Below are 21,001 nucleotides of genomic sequence, written 5' to 3'. Positions count from 1 at the left end.
GCAGCCTTGGCTAGGGGGAACTTTGCACAGATTTGTCTTGTGCACCAATTGTGTCCTTTCCTAGACTGGGAGGCCTTACTCATGGTCACTCACACCTTAGTTCCCATTTGGATTACAGTACATACTGCAATATACTTTACATGGGGCTGCCTTTGAAGACCACCTGGAAGCTACAACTGGTCCAGAATGCAGCAGTGCGCACAGTATTGGGTATTCCTAGGTTCACCCATGTTACACCTTGGTTGCGCAAGCTGCACTGGCTTCCAGATTCCTTTTGGGTACAATTCAAGGTGCTGGTTATCACCTTTAAAGTCCTACATGGCACAGGACCAAGTTATTTGCAGGACCATCTCTTCCTGAGAGTATCTGCCTGTCCTACCAGATTGGATAGGGTAAGCATACATCAGGTCCCTTCCCTGAACTTGCCACCTAGTGGGACCTCAGAAGCCCCTACCTGTCATGAGTAAGGATGGCGAGCAGGGGGCTCCCACCCAGACTGTCAAGCGCATGCGTAGCACTGAGGAACTGTTCAGCCATTCAAAGAGACACAGATCGGGACCGCCTTAACCTTTGGGGTTTATATGGCTGGGTTTTTCCCACGCTTCCTCAGTTTGTTAGGATTCTTGTTAAGTACTAGTAATAAATATTAGAGACCAAGTCATTGTCTCAGTGTGTTTCCTGGTAGTTAGGACATCAATCTTAACAAACTCCTACTCCCATCGAAAGAGGGAGGAACAAGCAATTAAGCAGATACGTTTAGAAATGTCTTCAGAAAACCAAGAAATGCGGCTCGCCATCCAGCAATTGGCAGCAGCCCTACAACAACACCAGCAACAAGTAGATCTCCAGATCAACACATTACAAGCTGCCATGCTACAGCAGTTACAACAACCAGCTCCGATTAACCCACAACCGGCACCAGCAGCAGCAGCAGCAGCAGCCCCACCAGTAATGTTGAGATCCCAGGGCAGTCTACCAGAGAAATTTGGAGGGGAAGCAGGACAGCTGAGAATCTTTCTCACACAGTGTACTATGTTCTTCGACAGCAGACCCGCAGAGTTTCCCACAGACAGAACCAGAGTCACCTTCATCCTAGGCCTGCTGAAGGGACCAGCTGCCAAATGGGCTATTCCCATGGTGGAGAACAACGACCCGATTCTCAACAACTACCAGAACTTTTTGGCAGGGTTCCGAGCACACTTTGACGACCCCATTAGAGAGGCCACGGCCAGCCGGGAGATTCGGAGGCTCAAGCAAGGTAACAAGAGGGTGGGACTCTACATTGCTGATTTCAAGTTGTTAGCAGGAGATCTGGACTGGAATGAGAGTGCATTAAAAGACCAATTCAAACAGGGGCTGGATGAGGAAATTAAGAATGAATTGGTGCGCCAGGGAACACCAGCTACGTTAGAAGCCCTATATCAGCTATCGGTGGTCATAGATGCCAGGCTAGAGGAGCTTAGGCAGACGCAGCCGGGGAGAAGCAAGACCCTCCGAGCGTTTTCAGGATTTCCAGCTCCCTCTGTAGCAGCCTCTCACTCAGCACAAGAGGAGCCAATGCAGATTGGGGCAAGCAGGAGACTGATTTCCGAGACTGAGAGGCAGAGAAGGAGAGAGAGAGCCCTGTGTTTCTACTGTGGAGCCCAGGGGCACATGGTGAGAGCTTGCCCAGCGAGAGGCCAAGCAGCTCCAGTAAGACCCCCAGGGCAAGCAGCTGAAACAAGACCCATCCCCGCCTCTGTTTCCAATCAGGGAAACTCCGTTGGTCTCCCTCCCAAGAGCTCAGCAGGGAGACCGTAAATCAATTAAGGAGGGCTCATTCCGAAGATTCCAGGCAAGCCTTTTACTACTTACCCGTAAAAGTCCATGTCAACCCAGAGCACCAGGTCAAGCTAGAGGCCCTCGTGGATTCTGGAGCTTCAACTAATTTTATTGACGCGCAGACCGTACAAGACTGCAACATCCCGACCAGAGAATTACCATGCCCCATAGAAGTGGAGACCATTGACGGCCAGCCCCTCAAGGCAGGGCCGATTAGAAGGCTCACAGAACCGGTGCAGCTGACAGTGGGAGACCACACTGAGTGGATCCAGCTTTATGTTACTGCAGCGCTAAATGTGCCGGTAATCCTAGGCACGCCTTGGCTGAGGATCCACAACCCGTTGATGAACTGGACTACAGGAGCAATCTCCTTCCCAGCTAAGGAATGCCAGCACCACAAGAGTCAAGCCGCTCCACACTTTCCAGCAACCAATGCAGTCACAGTAGCAGGGGGGGTCCACTTGCCAGCCAAGAATGCAGATTTTGCAGACGTTTTCAGCGAGCAAGAGGCCACAGCACTACCCCCCCATAGGGACTGTGATTGCACCATTGAGTTGTTACCAGGAGCCAAGATTCCAGCAAGGAAACAATATCCCATGTCCCCCAAGGAGTTAACCACATTAAAGGATTACTTGGACTCCAATCTCCAAAAGGGGTTCATCCGACCATCTACGTCCCCAGCGTCTGCTCCTACCTTCTTCGTACCAAAGAAGCCCGACCCGTTGGCACCTGCAACCCAGGAGACACCCATGAGAGTGATCCACGACTTCAGTTTTTTAAATAAACAAACAAAGAGAGAATCCTATCCTCTGCCCTTAATCTCGGAGCTGCTAGATCGCTTACAGAAGGCACGCATGTTTACCAGGTTGGATCTCAGGAGTGCGTACAATCTGATCCGGGTGAAAGAGGGGCACGAATACCTGACCGCCTTCGACACCAGGTTTGGAAAATTTGAGTACCTTGTTATGCCCTTTGGCTTGTCTAATGCAGGAGCCATATTTTCCAGATTTATGAATCACGTTTTTGCTGATTTACTAGACAAGTATATGGTCATTTATCTAGATGACATATTAATTTTCTCTGAGGATGCCACAACTCACGTAACCCATGTACGTAATGTCTTGCAAAGACTGAGAGAGAACAGGCTGTTCGCCAAGCTAGAGAAGTGTGCCTTTGATTTAACTGAAGTACATTTCCTGGGCTATATAGTATCCACAGAAGGCATATCCATGGATCCTGCTAAGGTCCAGGCAATTCTCTCTTGGCCACCCCCCCGAAATGTTAAAGATATACAAAAATGGTTAGGATTCTCCAATTTTTATCGGCGTTTCATAAAAAATTACAGTGAACGGACCAGACCATTTACACAGCTCTTGAAGAAAGGCTCAAAATTCATATGGGGGGAGAGGGAGCAAGCAGCGTTCCAGGAATTGAAGCAGCTTTTTGCTTCCCAACCGCTCTTAAGGCACCCTGACCCCACGAAGCCATTCATAATGTATTCAGATGCTTCAGATGTTGCCATTGGGGCAGTGTTATTGCAATATACAAACAAGGCAGAGAATACATTGCTTCCTTGTGCTTTTTTTTCATGCCTACTCTTACCAGCAGAGAGAAACTATGATGTTTTTAACAGAGAGTTGCTGGCAATTAAAGCAGCATTCCAAGAGTGGAGGCACTGGCTAGAAGGGGCGACCTTTCCTGTGAAAGTTTGCACCGATCACAAGAATTTACAGCTTCTACATAACACCAGATCCCTCACCCCACGCCAGATCAGATGGAGCCAGTTTTTCTCCCGTTTCAATTTTGTGATTTCTTATGTGCCCGGGGCGCAAAACTGCTTGGCAGACGCCCTGTCTCGATCCTTTCAGGCAAAACCCCCCACTCACCAGGAAGTACAGGCTGCTATATTACAACCTCACAACTTTGATCAGCCGATGAGGGGGAGCCAAACAGAGAGTTTAGCAGCAGGCAGACAAGCAGAGGACCTATTTTCAAGAGCCAGAGCTCAGCAGCAACAGGACCCGTATGCCAGGGCCAGGATGGATGACCTCCAGAGGGCCCCGCAAGACACTGCCTCCCCATTCAATGTGGAGGCAGGAATCCTCTGGCATAGTGGGCGATTGTATATTCCCCCTTCACTGAGGGAAGAAGTACTGAGACTGTGTCATGACCACCAAACGGCAGGCCACGGAGGCGTTTTCAAAACTCTCCATACAGCTCTGAGAGACTACTGGTGGCCTAAGATGGTTGCAGACATTAAGGGCTACGTTGCTTCTTGTCATACCTGTAGACAAGACAAGCCTCTCCCAGGGAAACCCACAGGACTCTTGCAACCCCTACCCACCCCCAGTCAGCCTTGGGATACAATCTCCATGGATTTCATCACTGATTTACCCCCGGTCCAGGGCCTGACTTCCATACTGGTGGTGGTGGACCTTTTCACCAAGATAGCACATTTTATTCCTTGCAAGGGCCTCCCATCTGCACCAGCCACAGCGCAGTTGTTCATGGACCACGTTTTTAGGTATAGAGGCATGGTGAATCACTTGGTGAGTGACAGAGGCCCACAGTTCACTTCCAGGTTCTGGAGGGCCCTTTTCCAGTCATTAGGGGTCCAGATCCACCTGTCATCAGCGCATCATCCTGCCAGTAATGGGCAAGCCGAGAAAATTAACCAGTGGTTACAGCAGTATCTCAGGTGTTACACCACTTATCAGCAAGACAATTGGCCAGCCCTGCTGCCCATGGCAGAATTTACTTATAACAACTCTGTGCAGTCATCTACCCAGATGTCTCCGTTCCAAGCGCTCTACGGGGTTAACCCTCAGGTGTTGCCCACCTCCTCCCAGCAGGGAACTGTCCCAGCCGCGGCTGATTTTCTTAAAGAGCAACAAGCCGCACAGGAGTTGTTAAAGGAGCAGCTGAACAGGGCAAAGAGTGCTTACAAAAGGGCGGCAGACGCTCACAGGCAGGAGGGGCCAGCGATTGCAGTAGGAGACAAAGTGTGGCTCTCTACCAAGTTTTTGATCTCTACCAGACCCTCCAAGAAATTGGACTCTAAGTTTGTCGGCCCTTTCACTGTGGCGCAGCAGATAAATCCAGTAGCTTATCGTTTACAGCTCCCACCATCCATGAAGGTCCATCCAGTGTTTCACAGAGCCTTGCTAGCCAAAGACCCTCTCCCAAGTAACTTGCGATCGCAACTACCCCCCCCACCTCCAGTAATTGTGGAGGGAGAGGAAGAGTACGAAGTGGAGGAAATTCTGGACTCTAGGAGGAGGGGAAGGGGCATCCCATATTTCATACACTGGAAAGGGTACCCTGAGGAGGAGCGCACGTGGGAGAATGCCAGAGATGTACATGCTCCAGCACTGGTTCATCGATTCCATCAGCTTTTCCCTCACAAACCCAAGTCTCGCACTCTACCCGAGATTCCTCTTTCGCCTGAGCAGGCCAAAGAAGCCCAAGCTGAGGAGTTTGTGAGTGTGTATTTCCCCCCGCCCCCGCCTGAAGCCTCGACTCCAGTTACAGAGGAGCCGGGTGAACCACAGCCCTCAACCTCGGGCTTGCATTTCCCAGGGGGGAGGGGGGCTGACCCTGCTAACTCTCTAGATGTTTTCCAGCAGCAGCCACCTGGCCCGGAGGCGTTATCGGATTGGGAGGGCAGCACTGCTTCGTCCTTGGAGGAGTTGTCCTTTGAAGATTTGCCTTCTTTGCCCAGTTCCCATGGGACTTTACAAGCAGACAGCACATCTTATCAAGACTCTGGAGGGGAGGGGGCTGAAATGGAATGTCAATCTGGAGGGGACGGTGATGTCATGAGTAAGGATGGCGAGCAGGGGGCTCCCACCCAGACTGTCAAGCGCATGCGTAGCACTGAGGAACTGTTCAGCCATTCAAAGAGACACAGATCGGGACCGCCTTAACCCTTGGGGGTTATATGTCTGGGTTTTTCCTACGCTTCTTCAGTTTGTTAGGATTCCTGTTAAGTACTAGCAATAAATATTAGAGACCAGTTCATTGTCTCAGTGTGTTCCCTGGTAGTTAGGACACTACCTTACAGAACACCCTCCCCCTGGCGATTTGGCAGGCCCCCACCCTTTTAGCCTTTCAGATGACGATCAAGACCTGGCTTTTTACCCAGGCACTGGGATGGAATTAGGCTATCTGGAGTTGGTTGTGGGGCATCCCAACGGGATGACTGAGGCGCTGGGCTTTTGTTTTTGTTTTATGGTTTATGATTTTATAATTACTGGGTTTTATTGTTGTTTTGAGCCTCCCAGAATTGTATTTAAGATGGGTGGCCATACAAATATTTTAAATAAGTAAATAAATAAATATTCTGGAGTTCAAGAAAACAAAATTACTTACCACCTTCACTTTCTCACCACCAGCCATTAATTCAGAAAGCATGCAGGTTTATATTACCTTTATCGATTCAACATTTAACTAAATCAGATTTACCTTTTCCCTTTTACATTCATAATGAGTTAATTAATTCTTTATTTTGGGCTAATAAAATAGTATCAACTGCATGTCTTAATTTGTTTGATTTTCAGTTTTGATTCCAGTTTTTGCCTTTTCTAATTCTGACATTCTTATATTTGCTATATAATGAAATTCCAGATTTGTGCAAATTAAATCAATTTGCATTTTACAAATACAAGTGCCTTTGATTTTTATTTCTTTAGTTGTGTACAGCTTTGAACTTGATCACCAAGTCAAATTCTGGCATTTTATTAAGGTATCACAAGCTGGATATAGTGCTATAGCAAAATATAACACTTGCCTGACACAGAGGGGAAAATCTGCATCAGCTATGCTCCCATCTCAATAATAAAGCCTTCTTAGTAGGTTCCTACATTGTAGGTTAGAAAATCCTATGTAGCAATAAATATAAAATCTGTGCTTAAAAATATTTTAATGGATATAACCAGTCTTATTTTAGATGGGATATGTCTCTCATTAAACCGAATGTATTTCAGTTATATAATACTTCACTAACTTTGGATTAGCCCTTTAAATTCAATCTTATAATTTCTGTCACAGAAGCGAATTTATATCTTAGAAATAAAAATGATCATGCTCTAGAATTCACCACTTTTCCTTGTCAGCATTTGAATAGGTTTTGCCTAGAGTAGGTTATGCTTCTGATGACCTAGAGAACAGTCATTGCTTCTACAGTAGTTGTCTCATTAGTTAAATACAAAGAATTATTCTTTCAGAAATGTACTTGGCTGCAACTGCAGGGCGTCTTATCAACTATGATTTTAGCAGGTACTGGAATAAATGTATCCAAGCCTTTACAAGTTAGCTGTTACTGAAGTAGTTGTTCAAAAATGTCAAAAGAAAGAATAGCATTACAGAAATGTTTTCTTTTGGAAAGGGGGAAAAGAAGAAATTATCCTGCACTGTGTTACTTGATAACTAGGTTGAAAGTATTCCAGGGTATTTGGCCTTTGTTAGCTGAAAAAGAAACCATAAACCTTGCTTGTTGGTAGATATTTGCAAACTGACAGCTCATACTGGTCCGAGCTACTTCTTGTTTTGTAAATTTAGCTATTCATTCTTGATGTTTTTTTCAAGGTCAAGAGTTTGTTCCTTTTCCTTTTACCTTACTTCATTGCAACTGGCCTTAAATGGTAGTACATAGCCAGTATATTCACATGCTTTTCAATGAAAATTCAAATTATACTTAGTTTGTAGTGGGAATATACCTACCATCTGCTTGCTAGGTCTTCAGCATAAACTAATGAAATTACTGAGGGTTGAAATGTCTGTTGCTCCTATTACTTTGATTGTATTTAGCAGTTATTTCACTAGTATTGTCATCTTAAAGGTCATTCTTATGCTATTATGTTGTTGGGAATACGAGAGAAGTAAATGTAAAGTCTCAATACTGATATTTTACATGGTATTATCTTTTGCTTATAGGTTATCCCTCCCACAATAAGTCACCTTGATAAAGCATTTCTTTGAAAGGCAACATAAATTTAAAAATTACTGAGGTTTTTCTTTTCTGTTTAAATCCTGCAGTGTCATCCATTCTGTATTTTTGGCAATTAAAATATTTTAATGTCATTATTTGACATTAGCATATAGAAGTAATTATTTCCACCTCAAGTTTGCATCCTTTTATGAAAGTAATGATTTGTAATTTCACAAGACTCCACAAATTCTAAAATGACAACTTCATGTAAAAAGTTGGTGGTTCTAAGTAATACATTTAAATCTCTTTCCGTATCCCTCCCCTTTCCCCTTTTGGTTATAGTAAATCCTATATTAATACTTAAATATGTAGCATACACTCAAATACAGCAGTGGTACATATAATTTTTGTTTTATTAGTTGCCTTCCCACAGATAATGTTTTATGCGGGTTGGTTAGAATTAACTCGGAAGATGGAACAATGGCTTGGTCTTGTCCTGTTGTTCTGTTTTGGGCCAACATTGGTAAGATTGTTAACATTAATTTGGATCTATCACTAAAGATTCAGGATGCTTATGTTTTTCTTAGACTATATAATGAACTGTGGATTTTGGGGGTCTGGGGTCTCGCTAAAAATACTATACAACTCTTGAAGGGGAAATCTGTAGCTGCCTTGCAACAATGAATTGTTAGGTATCATTTTAGGTGGTATGATAACACAAAGTTTAAGAACCTGTGCTTTGCTATGTAATTTACCAGGATCCTTTTTTTTCTTTTACTTTCTTTTTCCTTCCTTCCTTCTATTTCCTTTTAAATGTATTACCGTATTATGATTTTTAATCTGAAGCTATATTTTTATTTATTCTGTAGTTTAGCATAATAAATTTTATTTTAAAAATGTCTATGTTTTCTATGTCATGGCAAAGTCAAAAGTATGGAAGCTTTTCTAAATACTTGCACTTTTTTTAAAGGAGACATATTATCTGGTCTGCAGGTTTTAAATATAAAATTCTTTATGCTGTAGGTAGGACTTGGAGTTGGGCAGTATACACTTGTTCTGTTATGTACCTGCACAGTTCATTTTGCAAATTAAGTCTTGCTAATAGTGTAAACTTTATAAGAATGAAACGTTTTACGTTGCATTAATTGTTCTCAGAATTCCTAGAGACAAACTTGTACATTGACCACTGCCACTAATAATGCTAGGCAGGTACTGGCAAACCAGGGCTGCGTGTGGGTGTGAGAACTATAAATTATTTCAGGATTTCAGTGTGGGAGCCTGCTGGAGTATGTATGAAAAGAAAATGAAAAGAGAGCTGAAAGACCTCATTTGCCACATCAGCAGTTTCCATGTATTCTAATAAGCCCCTCCCCACAATCCTTTGTGTGCTCATAGGCTGGTCTAGAAATGTGTCAGTATTATTTGAGAAAGGTTGTTGAGAAAGTGGTTGCACGGCAGCTTCAAAGGGCTCTGAATGAAGCGGATTATCTAGACCCCTTTCAGTCAAGATTCAGGCTGGGATATGGGACTGAGATGGCATTGATCACTCTCTTGGATTACCTCTGGTGGGAGCGGGATGGGGCAATGAGACCATCCTTGCTCTTCTTGACCTCTTGGCAGCCTTCAACACCATCGATCATGGTATCCTTCTGGACCAGCTCTGGGAGTTGGGGGTGGGTGGCACTGTGCTGCGCTGGTTCTCCTCCTTCCTCCAGGGTCGGTTTCAGTTGGTGTTGGTGGGAGGGGGGAGGTCCAGTCCATGGCCCCTACTGTGTGGGGTGCCAAAGGGCTCGGTTCTCTTGCTCGTCTTATTTAACATCTACATGAGGCTGCTGGGTGAGGTGATAGAACAGTTTGGGGTGAAGTATCATCAGTATGCTGATGATACCCAGCTTTATATCTCCTCCCCGGGCTGTCTGAGTGATGCCGTGGATGTCCTCTCTCAGTGCCTGGAGGCTGTAGGGGCCTGGATGGGGCACAGTGGGCTCTGGCTCAACCCAAGCAAGACTGAGTGGCTTTGTGTGTTTGGGCCTCCCAGTACCAAGGTTTTTCCATCTTTGGTCCTGGATGGGGTGGCACTGACCCAGACGGACCCGGTGTGCAATTTGGGAGTCCTCTTGGACTCACAGCTCCTGCTGGAAGAGCAGGTGGCAGCCGTGGCTAAGAGGGCCTTTGCGTACCTTTGGGTTGTACGCCAGTTGCGCCCATTCCTGGATCAGAAGGCTCTGCTAACTGTCACTCATGCCCTCATGACCTCCCATTTCAACCATTGCAATGCACTCTACATAGGGCTGCCCTTGAAGAGCATTAGGAAGCTTCAGCTGGTACAGAATGCAGCTGCCTGAGTTGTAAATAGTGTTGGTTACTCAGCACATGTAACAGCACTGCTTCGGGAGCTGCGTTGGTTGCCGGTATGTTTCTGGGTGCAATTCAAGGTGCTGGTTGTCACCTTTAAAGCCCTTCATGGCTTGGGACTAGATTACCTGAGGGACCATCTTCTCCCAGTTGTTTCTACCCGTCCAATCCAGTCCAGCAGGATGGGCATGCTCCAGGTCCCATTAGCCGAGGAATGTCGGCTGGCAAGGATCAGGAGACGGGCCTTTTCTCTTGTGGCACCTGCCCTCTGGAACATCCTTCCTCCTGAGATTAGGATGGCCCTGACCCTTTTGGCTTTTCAGAAAGCCTTTAAGACCTAGCTCTGCCCGGGCCTGGGGCCCTGAATGTGTGAAGGGCCCCGTTTCATGGTTGTGCTAACACCAATGACTGTCATGCACTGCCTACCGCCGAGTAATGCACAGACACTGGTTCAGTTGAAGCAGGCTCTGGTTTATTCATCGGGTAGTGCCAGTAGTAGAAAAAAGCTGAGAGTGACAGGAGCGCGCCGGTGCGGGGTTTAAATACCCCGCGCCGGTCAGCGCCCCCTCACTCGAGGTTACGTCACCCCCCCTTTGTCCAACATGCTGTCTTGCCGGTAGGTGAGGGGTTGCGAGGCCCCGCTGGCACTCCGGGATCGCCCATCATCGGTTTCCTTATTCATCCGGTGATTGCTGTCAGCTGGGCGATCTCCGTTGCGCTAGCGCTAACAGCTTGGGTGTGCCTCGCGATCCGCTTAGCCATTGTATCTTCTTCTTTCTTCTTTCTGAGTTGATGGCTGCTTATCTTAAGCCCCTTCTCCTGTTTCCTCGTTATTGTCATGTGTGCCATTGCGCTGATGTCTTCAGCTCAACGGCACTCATGACATACTGCCCCCTGTCCGAATAGTGCCCCCCCCCCCGGCTTTCCGGTTTTTTTTTTACCAGGAGAGCTGTCAAAATGGTTTTTTTTTTTGTTTTTTTTTTTTGAATTTCCCGCCGGAGTGTTTTCGCCCCTCTCTTTGTTCCGCCCTCTACCACGTGTCCATCTAGGGTGTGTTCCCAGTGCGCATGCCCCGGTCACACCCTGGGCGTGCGCATGCTCCGGCCACACCCTGCTTGTTTGGCTCAGTTCGGCGAGGAGAGAGGCGTGGCTGGTCGGGTGCTTATCAGCTCCAGGTAGGGCCCTTATTTCTATTCTAAGTGCGTCGCCTTTGTTATGTGTGCTCCTGGGCGTTGCCCCCAGGTATGCACTGTTGACTTGATTGCCACTCCCCCGTGGGCCCGGGGCGGGGGGAGGGTGCTGGCGACCGCTTGTCACTCCCTCGTGGGCCCGGGGCGGGGGGGGAGGTCCACCCAAGTCGTGGGCTTGGGGGGGCCCTTTCCCTTGGGGCACGGTAGGCGGGGGGGCCCGCGGGGCAGGGGGTATGCAGGTGCCGGTTTGCTTGTCTCGCCTTAGGCTTGTCGGGGTACGCCCGGTGAAAAGCCCGGGTCAGGTCAGGCGCGTTAACGTTGTGCGCCGCCACCCATTCTGGGTGGGGGAAGTGTTTCCACCTGACCAAATAGTGTAAAGTTCCCCGTTGCCTGCGGGAGTCGAGTATGTCCCTTACTTCAAAGTGATGTTGGCCGTCGATCATCACCGGTGAGGGCAGTGGCGTGCTTGGGTGCCATCGAGAGGTAGTTGCCGGTTTCAGGAGGCTGGTGTGGAATACCGGGTGGAGTCTCCGTAGGTTGTGTGGCAGGTCCAAGCGTATTGCCACCGGGTTCACTATCTGTGTGACTCGGAACGGCCCGATGTACTTAGGCCCCAGTTTTTTCGAGGGTTGGGGCGACTTTAGGAATTTGGTGGATAGGTAGACCATATCCCCAGCCTGGAACGTCGGTTGTTGGCGCCGGTGCTTGTCGGCCTGCTCTTTGTAGGCCGCCTGTGCTTCCTTCAGCGCTGCCGTGATTATTGGCCACGATTCCGCAATCTTCCGTCCCCAGTCACTAGCGTCCACCTGGGGTCCCGGGGGTTGTGGTAGCTCCGGTATGGGGACGAAGTCGCGCCCCGAGACTACCTCGAACGGAGTTTTCCCCGTGCTCGTGTGGACGGCGTTGTTGTATGCGACTTCGGCGAACGAGAGCAGTTCGGCCCAGTCGTCTTGATGGTAGTTGGTGTATGAGCGTATGAATTGTTCTAGGGTGGCATTGAGGACCTCTGTGGCTCCGTCCGTCTGGGGGTGCCAGGCAGTGGATAGGGCCTGTTGGGTCCCCGTCAGCTTTAGGAAGGCCCGCCAGAATTTAGAAGTGAATTGTGTGCCCCTGTCGGTCACCACACGTGCGGGACATCCGTGTAACCTGTACACGTGGATGAGGAAGAGTTTGGCTAGTTGTTGTGCGGACGGGACCTATGTGCAGGGGATGAAGTGGGCCTGTTTCGAAAAATAGTCTTTCACCACCCAAATGGCCGTTTTCTTCTGGCTGGGTGGGAGGTCTACTATAAAATCCATGGAGATTTCCTCCCATGGGCGGGAGGGTTCCGCCACCTGTTGTAAAAGTCCCGAGGGCTTGCCTGGTGCCCGTTTGGCTCTGGCGCACGTTGGGCAGGACGCTACGTAGGCTTTCACGTCCCGTCTTAGCGCGGGCCACCAGAATTGACGCCTTGTTAGGTGCAGGGTCTTAAGGAACCCAAAGTGTCCCGCTTGCTTGGTGTCGTGGGATCTATGCAAGATCGCTTGGCGTTGCGAGTCCGGGACATAGATTCTGCCTTCCCCCCATGCCAGGTCCTGTGCCATCGTTACCTTGTCGGGGTTTGCCAGGAACCAGGGGTCGGTTTTGAGGGCGGCGGCGAGGTCCGTGCGTATCCCCCCTGGTAGTTGCGGTTGGCGTCGTCTGGTCACTGGTTGTCCCGCCGTCGGTTGCGCCGTAGAGTCGTGCTGCCTCCGAGCGCCGCTCCGGGTGGTCACAGCCATCCCCAGTTGGGAAGCGGATAGGACTGTCCCAATCGTGTCTGGGGTGGGCTCTTCGTCTTGGGGCAGTCGGGAAAGGGCGTCAGCCAGGAAGTTCTTTTTACCCGGCATGAACTTCAGCTGGAAGTTGAAGCGGCTGAAGAATTGGGCCCATCGGACCTGTTTTGGGCTGAGGCGTCTGGGCGTTCGGAGGGCCTCGAGGTTCCGGTGGTCGGTCCAGACCTCGAATGGTTGGGCGGCTCCTTCGAGTAGGTGTCTCCATGTTTCCAGCGCCGATTTTACCGCGAAGGCTTCCTTCTCCCAGACGTGCCATCACCTTTCTGTCTCGGAGAATTTCCTCGACAGGTAGGCGCATGGTTTCAGGAGTCCTGTGGGGTCCTTTTGGAGTAGGATGGCCCCCAGGGAGAAGTCTGAGGCGTCGGCTTGGACCACGAACGGCCGTTCTGGGTCCGGGTGCGCGAGGATTGGCTCTGTGGTGAACAGCGCTTTCAACTTATTGAATGCGGTCTGGCACGCGGGAGTCCAATTCAATACTGTGCCCGGGTTCTTGGCGCGTCGGGTGTCCCCCACCCCTTTGGTTTTGAGGAGGTCCGTTAGGGGGAGGGCTATCTCCGCGAACCCCCGGGCGAATGACCTGTAAAAATTCGCGAAGCCGAGGAAGCTCTGGAGTTGGCGTCTGTTGCGGGGGCGTTCCCAGTTCACCACCGCCTCGACTTTTGCGGGGTCCATTTCTATGCCGTCTCCGGAGATTCGGTACCCCAGGTAGTCTAGGCGCGCTTTATGGAATTCGCACTTTGCGGGTTTGGCATAGAGCTGCGCCCTTCTGAGCTTATCGAGGACTTGTCTGACTAGGGTCACATGTTCCTCGTGCGTTTTGGTGTAGATAAGGACGTTGTCTATGTAGACGAGGACCCCTTTGAACAGGTGTTCATGCAGGACCTCATTGATGAGCTGCATAAACACCCCCGGGGCCCCCGCGAGTCCGAACGGCAGCACTTTGTACTGGAAGGCGCCTAGGGGGCAGTTGAACGCAGTTTTCCATTCGTCCCCCTCCCTGATTCGGATGCGGTAGTACGCCTCGCGAAGGTCCAGCTTGGAGAAGACCTTGCCCGTGGACAGGTGGGCGAGCATATCTTTTACCAGGGGTAAGGGGTATTTATTGGACAGGGAAGCCGCGTTTAGGCCCCGGTAGTCGGTGCAGAGCCGTAGGGTGCCGTCTTTCTTCTCCCGGAATAAGACGGGGGCTCCGACCGGTGAGCATGCTGGCTCTATGAATCCCCTCTCTACGTTTTTATCGATGAACTCCCGGAGGGTTGCCATCTCCTTCGGGGTCATCGAGTAGATCTTCGGTCTAGGTAAGGGGACGTCGGGCAGCAGGTCAATCCGACAGTCCGTCTTGCGGTGGGGGGGTAGTTGATCAGCTTCTGCCTCTCCGAAGACCTCGGAGAAGTCAGCGTATTGTTCCGGTAGGTCTGCTGTGGTAGCTGCGTTGTCCTGTGTAGCCGCCTCTGCTCGTCCCACAGTGGGGTTGGTTCTGCCCGCTGGAACTGGCGCCCGGTACTCGCCGTCGCCGAATATGAAGGTGCGGGTCTCCCAGTCGATGCGCGGGTTGTTTGTCGCGAGCCATGGCATTCCCAAGACTGCAATGGGTTGTCCGATGTGGGTGACTACGAATGATGTGCGTTCGGTGTGAGTGCCCATTTGCAGGGTGACCGGCTCGGTCTGCATCGTGGCTGGTTTCCCTCCCGCTGTTGAGCCATCCAGCTGGTGGAATGCCAGCGGCGTGGGGAGGGGGGAGCAGCGGAGGTCGAGTTTGGCGACTAAGTCAGGGTGGATCAGGTTTTTCGAGCACCCCGAGTCCACTAGTGCCGCGGCCGTGGTGACTCCGTTGCCGGCAGAGAGTTTGATTGCCGCCATTATAACGGAGCTTTCGCCGTTCTGTCGAGGTGGTCCGCGCTACTGTCCCACCGCCTGCCTCGCAACGCGTTTCAGGGCAGGCGGGGAGCGTTTCCCGCCGGCTGGTCTGGGTCTACGGCGTCCTCTCCCCCCCAGTAGGCGTCCCAGCCTTCGTCTGGTGTCGCTGTGGCTCCGGTCATTCGGCGGTGAGGGGGTGGCGGCGGGTTAGGTGGTTTGAGGCTAGTTTTCGGGGCGGGTTTGGGCACACTAGCCGGCGGTCGGTTGGCGAAGCAATCTGCCGTCTTGTGCCCCAGTTTTCCACACCTCCCGCAGGGCCCGCGATTAAATTTCTTCCTTGGGTATGTGGGACCGGCCGTCCCCACGTGTGGCGCAGGTACCTTTGGGCAGGTGTTGGTCGTGTCTTCCGTCGTTGCCATGAGGAAGGTGCGGTACGCGTGTTCTGCTTTCCCCGCGAGGTGGATCCAACCGTGTAGAGTCTCCGGGTCATCCCGGTAGAGGGCCCATTGGAGTACGTCGCGGTTGAGCCCCCTTTTGAACATTTCCAGCAGGGTGGTCTCGGACCAGTCGTTGATCTTCCCTGCGAGGGCTTTGAACTCGAGGGCGTAGTCCGGGACAGTGCGTGCGCCCTGTTTGAGTCTTTGGAGTGCGCTTTTCGCCCTCACTTTGGCTAGTGGGTCCTCAAAGTAGCTCTTCATCTCGGTGATGAAGGCGTGGAAGTTGGCGAGGGCGGGGGAGCTGGACTCGTACAGTTGGACGTACCAGTCCGCCGCCCGGTCTTGTAGTTTGATCGCCACGGCTGCGATCTTGTCCGCTTCGGAGTCATAGGAGTGTCCGTGCCTCCCCATGAACTCCCTGGCGTTCGTAATGAAGAACGACAGTTTCGCGGGGTTCCCATCAAAGAAGATGGGGAAGTCCTTTGGGGCCCGGGCGTTTTGTGAGCCCCCTCCTCTCACTTCCCGGCCTGTGGCGTCGTCCGCCTGGGCCGTTTGTTGACCATCATCTGGCCCGTGGGAGGGCGGCGCCTCGCTCGGGGTGTGGACCTGTGCGGGGACGTCGTTGGGCAGCGCAGGGGACATCAACGATTGAAGCATGGTCCGGAGTTCCTTCAGTTGGGTCTCCATGGCCGCGAGTCTAGCTTGTGCGTCCCCGTCCGCGATCCGCGCCGCCGCTGCGGCCGGTTCCATCGGTGTCGGCAGGGGTGGGTCGCCGGTGGGGTTCAGGCACTCCCGTCCGTTGGCCCGCTTCCTCCGCCGTCGGCTGGGTTGCTTCTTCGTCCTCCCCTGTGCTTACCGCCGTTGGGCTGCCGCTCCACGCCCGTGGCTGGGGTGCGATGTGGGGCGCGGGGTTCTCCGCTGGTCTCGGGAGGTATGTTGCTCCCTCCCGTGGCCGGGTTGCCTCCGTCGCCATCTCCCCTTGGGGTTGGAGCTGAGGCTCGGGTTGGGCCGGGTGGGTGTCCATGGCTCCGGGAGTCCGCGGTGCCTCTGGCCTCGATCGGTCCTCCTCTGCTTCTTGCCGTACGGCTCGCCCCCCTTGTCCGCGTCGCGCCGGCCTCATCGTTCCTGGTCTTCTCGCCGTCTACTCCTCCCGCGGCTCGTTGTCGTCCGGTGGGGCTCGGCGAGTCTGAGTTTGTGACTCTCAGCTTTATGTCATGCACTGCCTACCGCCGAGTAATGCACAGACACTGGTTCAGTTGAAGCAGGCTCTGGTTTATTCATCGGGTAGTGCCAGTAGTAGAAAAAAGCTGAGAGTGACAGGAGCGTGCCGGTGCGGGGTTTAAATACCCCGCGCCGGTCAGCGCCCCCTCACTCGAGGTTACGTCACCCCCCCTTTGTCCAACATGCTGTCTTGCCGGTAGGTGAGGGGTTGCGAGGCCCCGCTGGCGCTCCGGGATCGCCCATCATCGGTTTCCTTATTCATCCGGTGATTGCTGTCAGCTGGGCGATCTCCGTTGCGCTAGCGCTAACAGCTTGGGTGTGCCTCGCGATCCGCTTAGCCATTGTATCTTCTTCTTTCTTCTTTGTGAGTTGATGGCTGCTTATCTTGAGCCCCTTCCCCTGTTTCCTCGTTATTGTCATGTGTGCCATTGCGCTGATGTCTTCAGCTCAACGGACTCATGACAATGACGTTTAAGATCTCTCAGCTGTATTTATATTTATATTTAATTTTTTGGTATTGTTTTTATTTTTTGATTGTTTTTATTACTGTTAGTCGCCCAGAGTCACTGGTTTGAGATGGGCGGCTATATAAATTGAATCAATCAATTGATCAATAAAATTTTGGTAAGCAATTAAATAATCCCATAAGACTGATGTATACATTCTTTGGGGGTGTTTGCCTTAACCAGTGTTATCTATTTCTATAAGCAAACAAATACATTGGTGTAGAACTTGGGATACAGAAGCTTTTACAGTTTAGAAAGCGTATTCTTATCATAAACTTTACTAGCTGTCAATTCCCGTGTAACATTGGCCACTTTTATAAATTCCCCCATAGCAGAGGAAAGTGAATTACAAGACTATACGAATTGGCACATGAAGAAGTTGCCGCAATAATTTATAGCAAATGAGCAAGGGATTTTACAAAAGGATAAAGATTCTGTAATGCTTTCATGTTTTGTTTTCTTATAAATCTGTTCGTTTTTGATGAACAATAGAAATAAAATCATTATTACAAATAAACATTCCTGATTATGCATCACAGAATTTAGATGCCCTAATGTTTGTACAATAGATTGTCTCTTGTTAGAGCGTAGCCTCTTCTAATTCAGTGAAGCACTGAAGGATTCTTATTTTTCTACTGTATACTATGGCTGGATATATGCCAACACATTTCAGTTGTAACTGGTAGAAACCATTGCTTCAGCATATCACTTCACTTTGTTGTAACTTCACTAATCTTATTTGAGAATTGGTTAAATATTAACTTCAATAGAATAGTAAAACATTTTCAAGTTATTTAAAAATGCATAATAGTTTTAATATATGGTTTTATCCTTTTGAGCCTCTTCAGCTATGGATCTAAAAAATTGCTTCTATGGAATTTTATTTGTTTATTTGTTGTTCTTTTCAGGTCAAGGAAATAAAATAGCTAAGGAAGCAGCCAACAGATGGACTGGTATGTCTGCATTTACATTATTTTACAACATTCATACTTCTGCGAACAAAACTAAATTCATGGAAAGAAACAATCTTTAATATAAGATTTTAACTACTATTTTTTTTACATAAAACTGACTTATTTGCCAGGTAACAGATTGCTAAAAGCTCATAAAATAACTATTATTGGTGAAGTTTGCCATTGCTCAAAAATGCAGACATAAATACAATTTTTGCAATTTCTGATCCATACATTTTGATGTTTTTGTTTGTTCTTAGTTGTATCCCCTCAGTTTTTGCTAGGTATCATTTCTATTATTGTTTGGGTGCTAACCATTATATTGTATATATCAATTTGACAATTTCAATCTGCAAGTAATGAATAAAACAGGAGAGTTTATGTGCTCTAAATTAATTTTTATCCCGCCTATAAATGTAAGATAACTTGTGCAAACTAACAAAGTACTTGAATTAAAAGCAGTAAAAGATATGTGTGCATTAATTTGGAATTATTCGAGATTTTAAATTAGAGGGCACAGTAGTGTATAGTTCATGGTACTCTTCATATCAAGCGGCTGACACTTGTACAATAAATTGGATTGCTCATTATCAGATATCACTATTCACAGTGATTACATCAATGTATTTTATGCATCATATTCCTTTATTGGAACAGTTTTCCAGGAACAGTCATATGTGATCAAGTCCAAAATAATTAGCACATAATCATGTTTCAGCTGCATCAGTTTTCACCACTGAGAAGTAAATTTGCATATTTTACTTAAAATGAATAAACATGCAAATAATTAAATATGAAAGATTGTCTTCTGTATGAAATTGCCAGCTCACTGAAATTTTTAGACACTCTTCTGCAGAAGTTTAGAAGTGGCCAGCTGAGAAAGACCCTTCTTGATTATAGAGCTGCCATCTTAGGAATGTTTATATTTAGGGTTGCATCTGGAAAAGTTCTTTTTATTTTTCAAGGCCTTCTTAAACTTTTAAAAATGTTTTTCCTGTATTGCAAATGTATGCTTTTGAGTTTGCTATTTCAATTGCTTGCTAGCCAGTGAAGGATAAAAATGTGTTCAGTGTTTGCAAGCAAACTGAATGTGTTAGGTACTAGATACCTGACTTCTTTCCTTGTGATTTTTCATTTCTTTGTAAGGGTTTAGTACCAGTTGCCATGTGGGCAATTCCTATTATAGAGTTCATTTACATGGAATTGGAGGAAACGCTGGGATAAGTACTAAATGTTATATGTCATCTATGTGATGACTAATGCACCTCATAACATATGAATACCTATCCTTCTAGTGCTGGTTTTCCTCAAAAATCTTTTCCCTCTGACTGCTTTGTTGCCAAGTCTTTTGAGCGATCATGCATTGTTGAATACAATTCTTCCAAAGTTACAATATCATCAGTTTTACTATCTGTTTAATACTAAATTGGATGTAAGATGCCATGCAGGAAGTACTGTAGTACTTGAATCAGCAGGGAAAATCAAGTCAAGATTTTTTTTAAAAAAAATCAGCATTATAAAACTGAAGAACAATGAATTTTATAGCATTGAGTTGTAGGGAAATGGAATGGCATTTCAGTCTTCTGCTTCAGTGTACGCAGGGAAGGATTGATTTCTTTTTTAAAAGTGCTACGTCAAATGAATAGGAATGAAACAGTTCGGTTCAAACCTGGACAGAACCTAAATAAACAGAGCAAAACTGGTGCCTGCCAGTTTAGCAATCCCCAGAGACATATGATTTTTCAAACACATATAATTCCTTAGTTACAAAGTGTATATCTCAAGTTCTAAACATAGCAGATATTGTGCTGAACTGTTTGTCCTGTGCTTATTGTGCAATTAATTTTATTTGTTTGTTTGTTTATTAAATTTATATCACCGCTCATCTCCCCCTTTTGGAATTGCCTTTTGGAAAACTATTACCACTGAAGTGTCTCACACAAGAAAGGTGTTACGTGAGAACTGGTAATAACAGAATAATCAGGGTTAGATCCTGCAACCGATAGGTGAAAATGTGTGAGGAGAGGCTTTGGGATGACAATTTGTGGATCCTGCAACCGATAGGTGAAAATGTGTGAGGAGGGGCTTTGGGATGACAATTTGTGGATATTATTATCTTTAAACATTAAGGGTCTTTTATTATGATCATTTGAAATGGAATACTTAAAAAAAGCCCTAATATCTATTATTTTTCATCTACTTTGTCTACAGATAATATCTTTGCTGTAAAATCTTGGGCTAAACAGAAGTTTGGATTTGAAGAAAGCAAAATTGACAAAACATTTGGTATACCAGAAGACTTTGACTATATTGATTAAAAGTGTTTAAAAAGGATGCCACATAATTTAATATTGTTCAAGATGTTTTATTTTAAAATTTATTTCATTACCCATCATTACTTGTATTGAAGTTAATAAAATCTGAAAACACTAAAGTAATTTTGCCTTTTTACATTTTGATCTTCCTGATAATTGTCTCAAACAGAATTCTGCTTGCAGACTCTATGCTTTATATTGTGTATAGTTTTATCTATGTTGCAAGGCAGTTGACATTCATTTGAACTTAAGACAAAAAAATGGCTCCCATTTACTAGTAAGTGGAATTTCAGTTGACTGTTTCTCAGCTAGAAAATAATAGATAGTAATGAATGGAGAAGAGTGTCAGAGAAATAGAGGCATCCCTGAATTTGTGTATGTGCTCCTTCTTACAAATAGAAATATTCCATTTGTCCACAACTCAGGCTGCAAGTTTATTGGAGTCTTTTAAAAAGTTCCTTGCTACTTAGTTCTGTCAGGATATAGAGCGAAGAACCACACTGAGACCAGAAGCTCTAGCTCTAGTGTTTATTGTTCTGCTCTACAGTACAAAATCCTGCTAAACTGAGAAAGCAGCAGCAATTCTTACCAGAAAAGCCCAGA

At 47.7% G+C, this 21,001-nt stretch overlaps 1 protein-coding gene across 2 annotated transcripts in view; it reads left to right on the top strand.

Annotated features, from left to right (window-relative positions):
• MND1 (meiotic nuclear divisions 1) overlaps positions 1-20,499 on the top strand; it is a 54,092-nt gene extending 33,593 nt beyond the window's left edge. For both annotated transcript variants that reach the window (XM_063309667.1, XM_063309666.1), the window contains exons 7-8: positions 18,039-18,083; positions 20,295-20,499. In XM_063309667.1, the coding sequence (XP_063165737.1) occupies positions 18,039-18,083; positions 20,295-20,401 (152 nt within the window). In that variant the 3' untranslated portion in view covers positions 20,402-20,499. The remainder of the gene's footprint in view (positions 1-18,038; positions 18,084-20,294) is intronic.
• Positions 20,500-21,001: the final 502 nt, after the last annotated feature.

This window comes from Candoia aspera, chromosome 8 (assembly GCF_035149785.1).
Source record: "Candoia aspera isolate rCanAsp1 chromosome 8, rCanAsp1.hap2, whole genome shotgun sequence".
NCBI lineage: Eukaryota > Metazoa > Chordata > Lepidosauria > Squamata > Boidae > Candoia > Candoia aspera.
The sequence above is the reverse complement of the archived record's forward strand: the minus strand, read 5'-3'. Positions and strand labels throughout refer to the sequence as shown.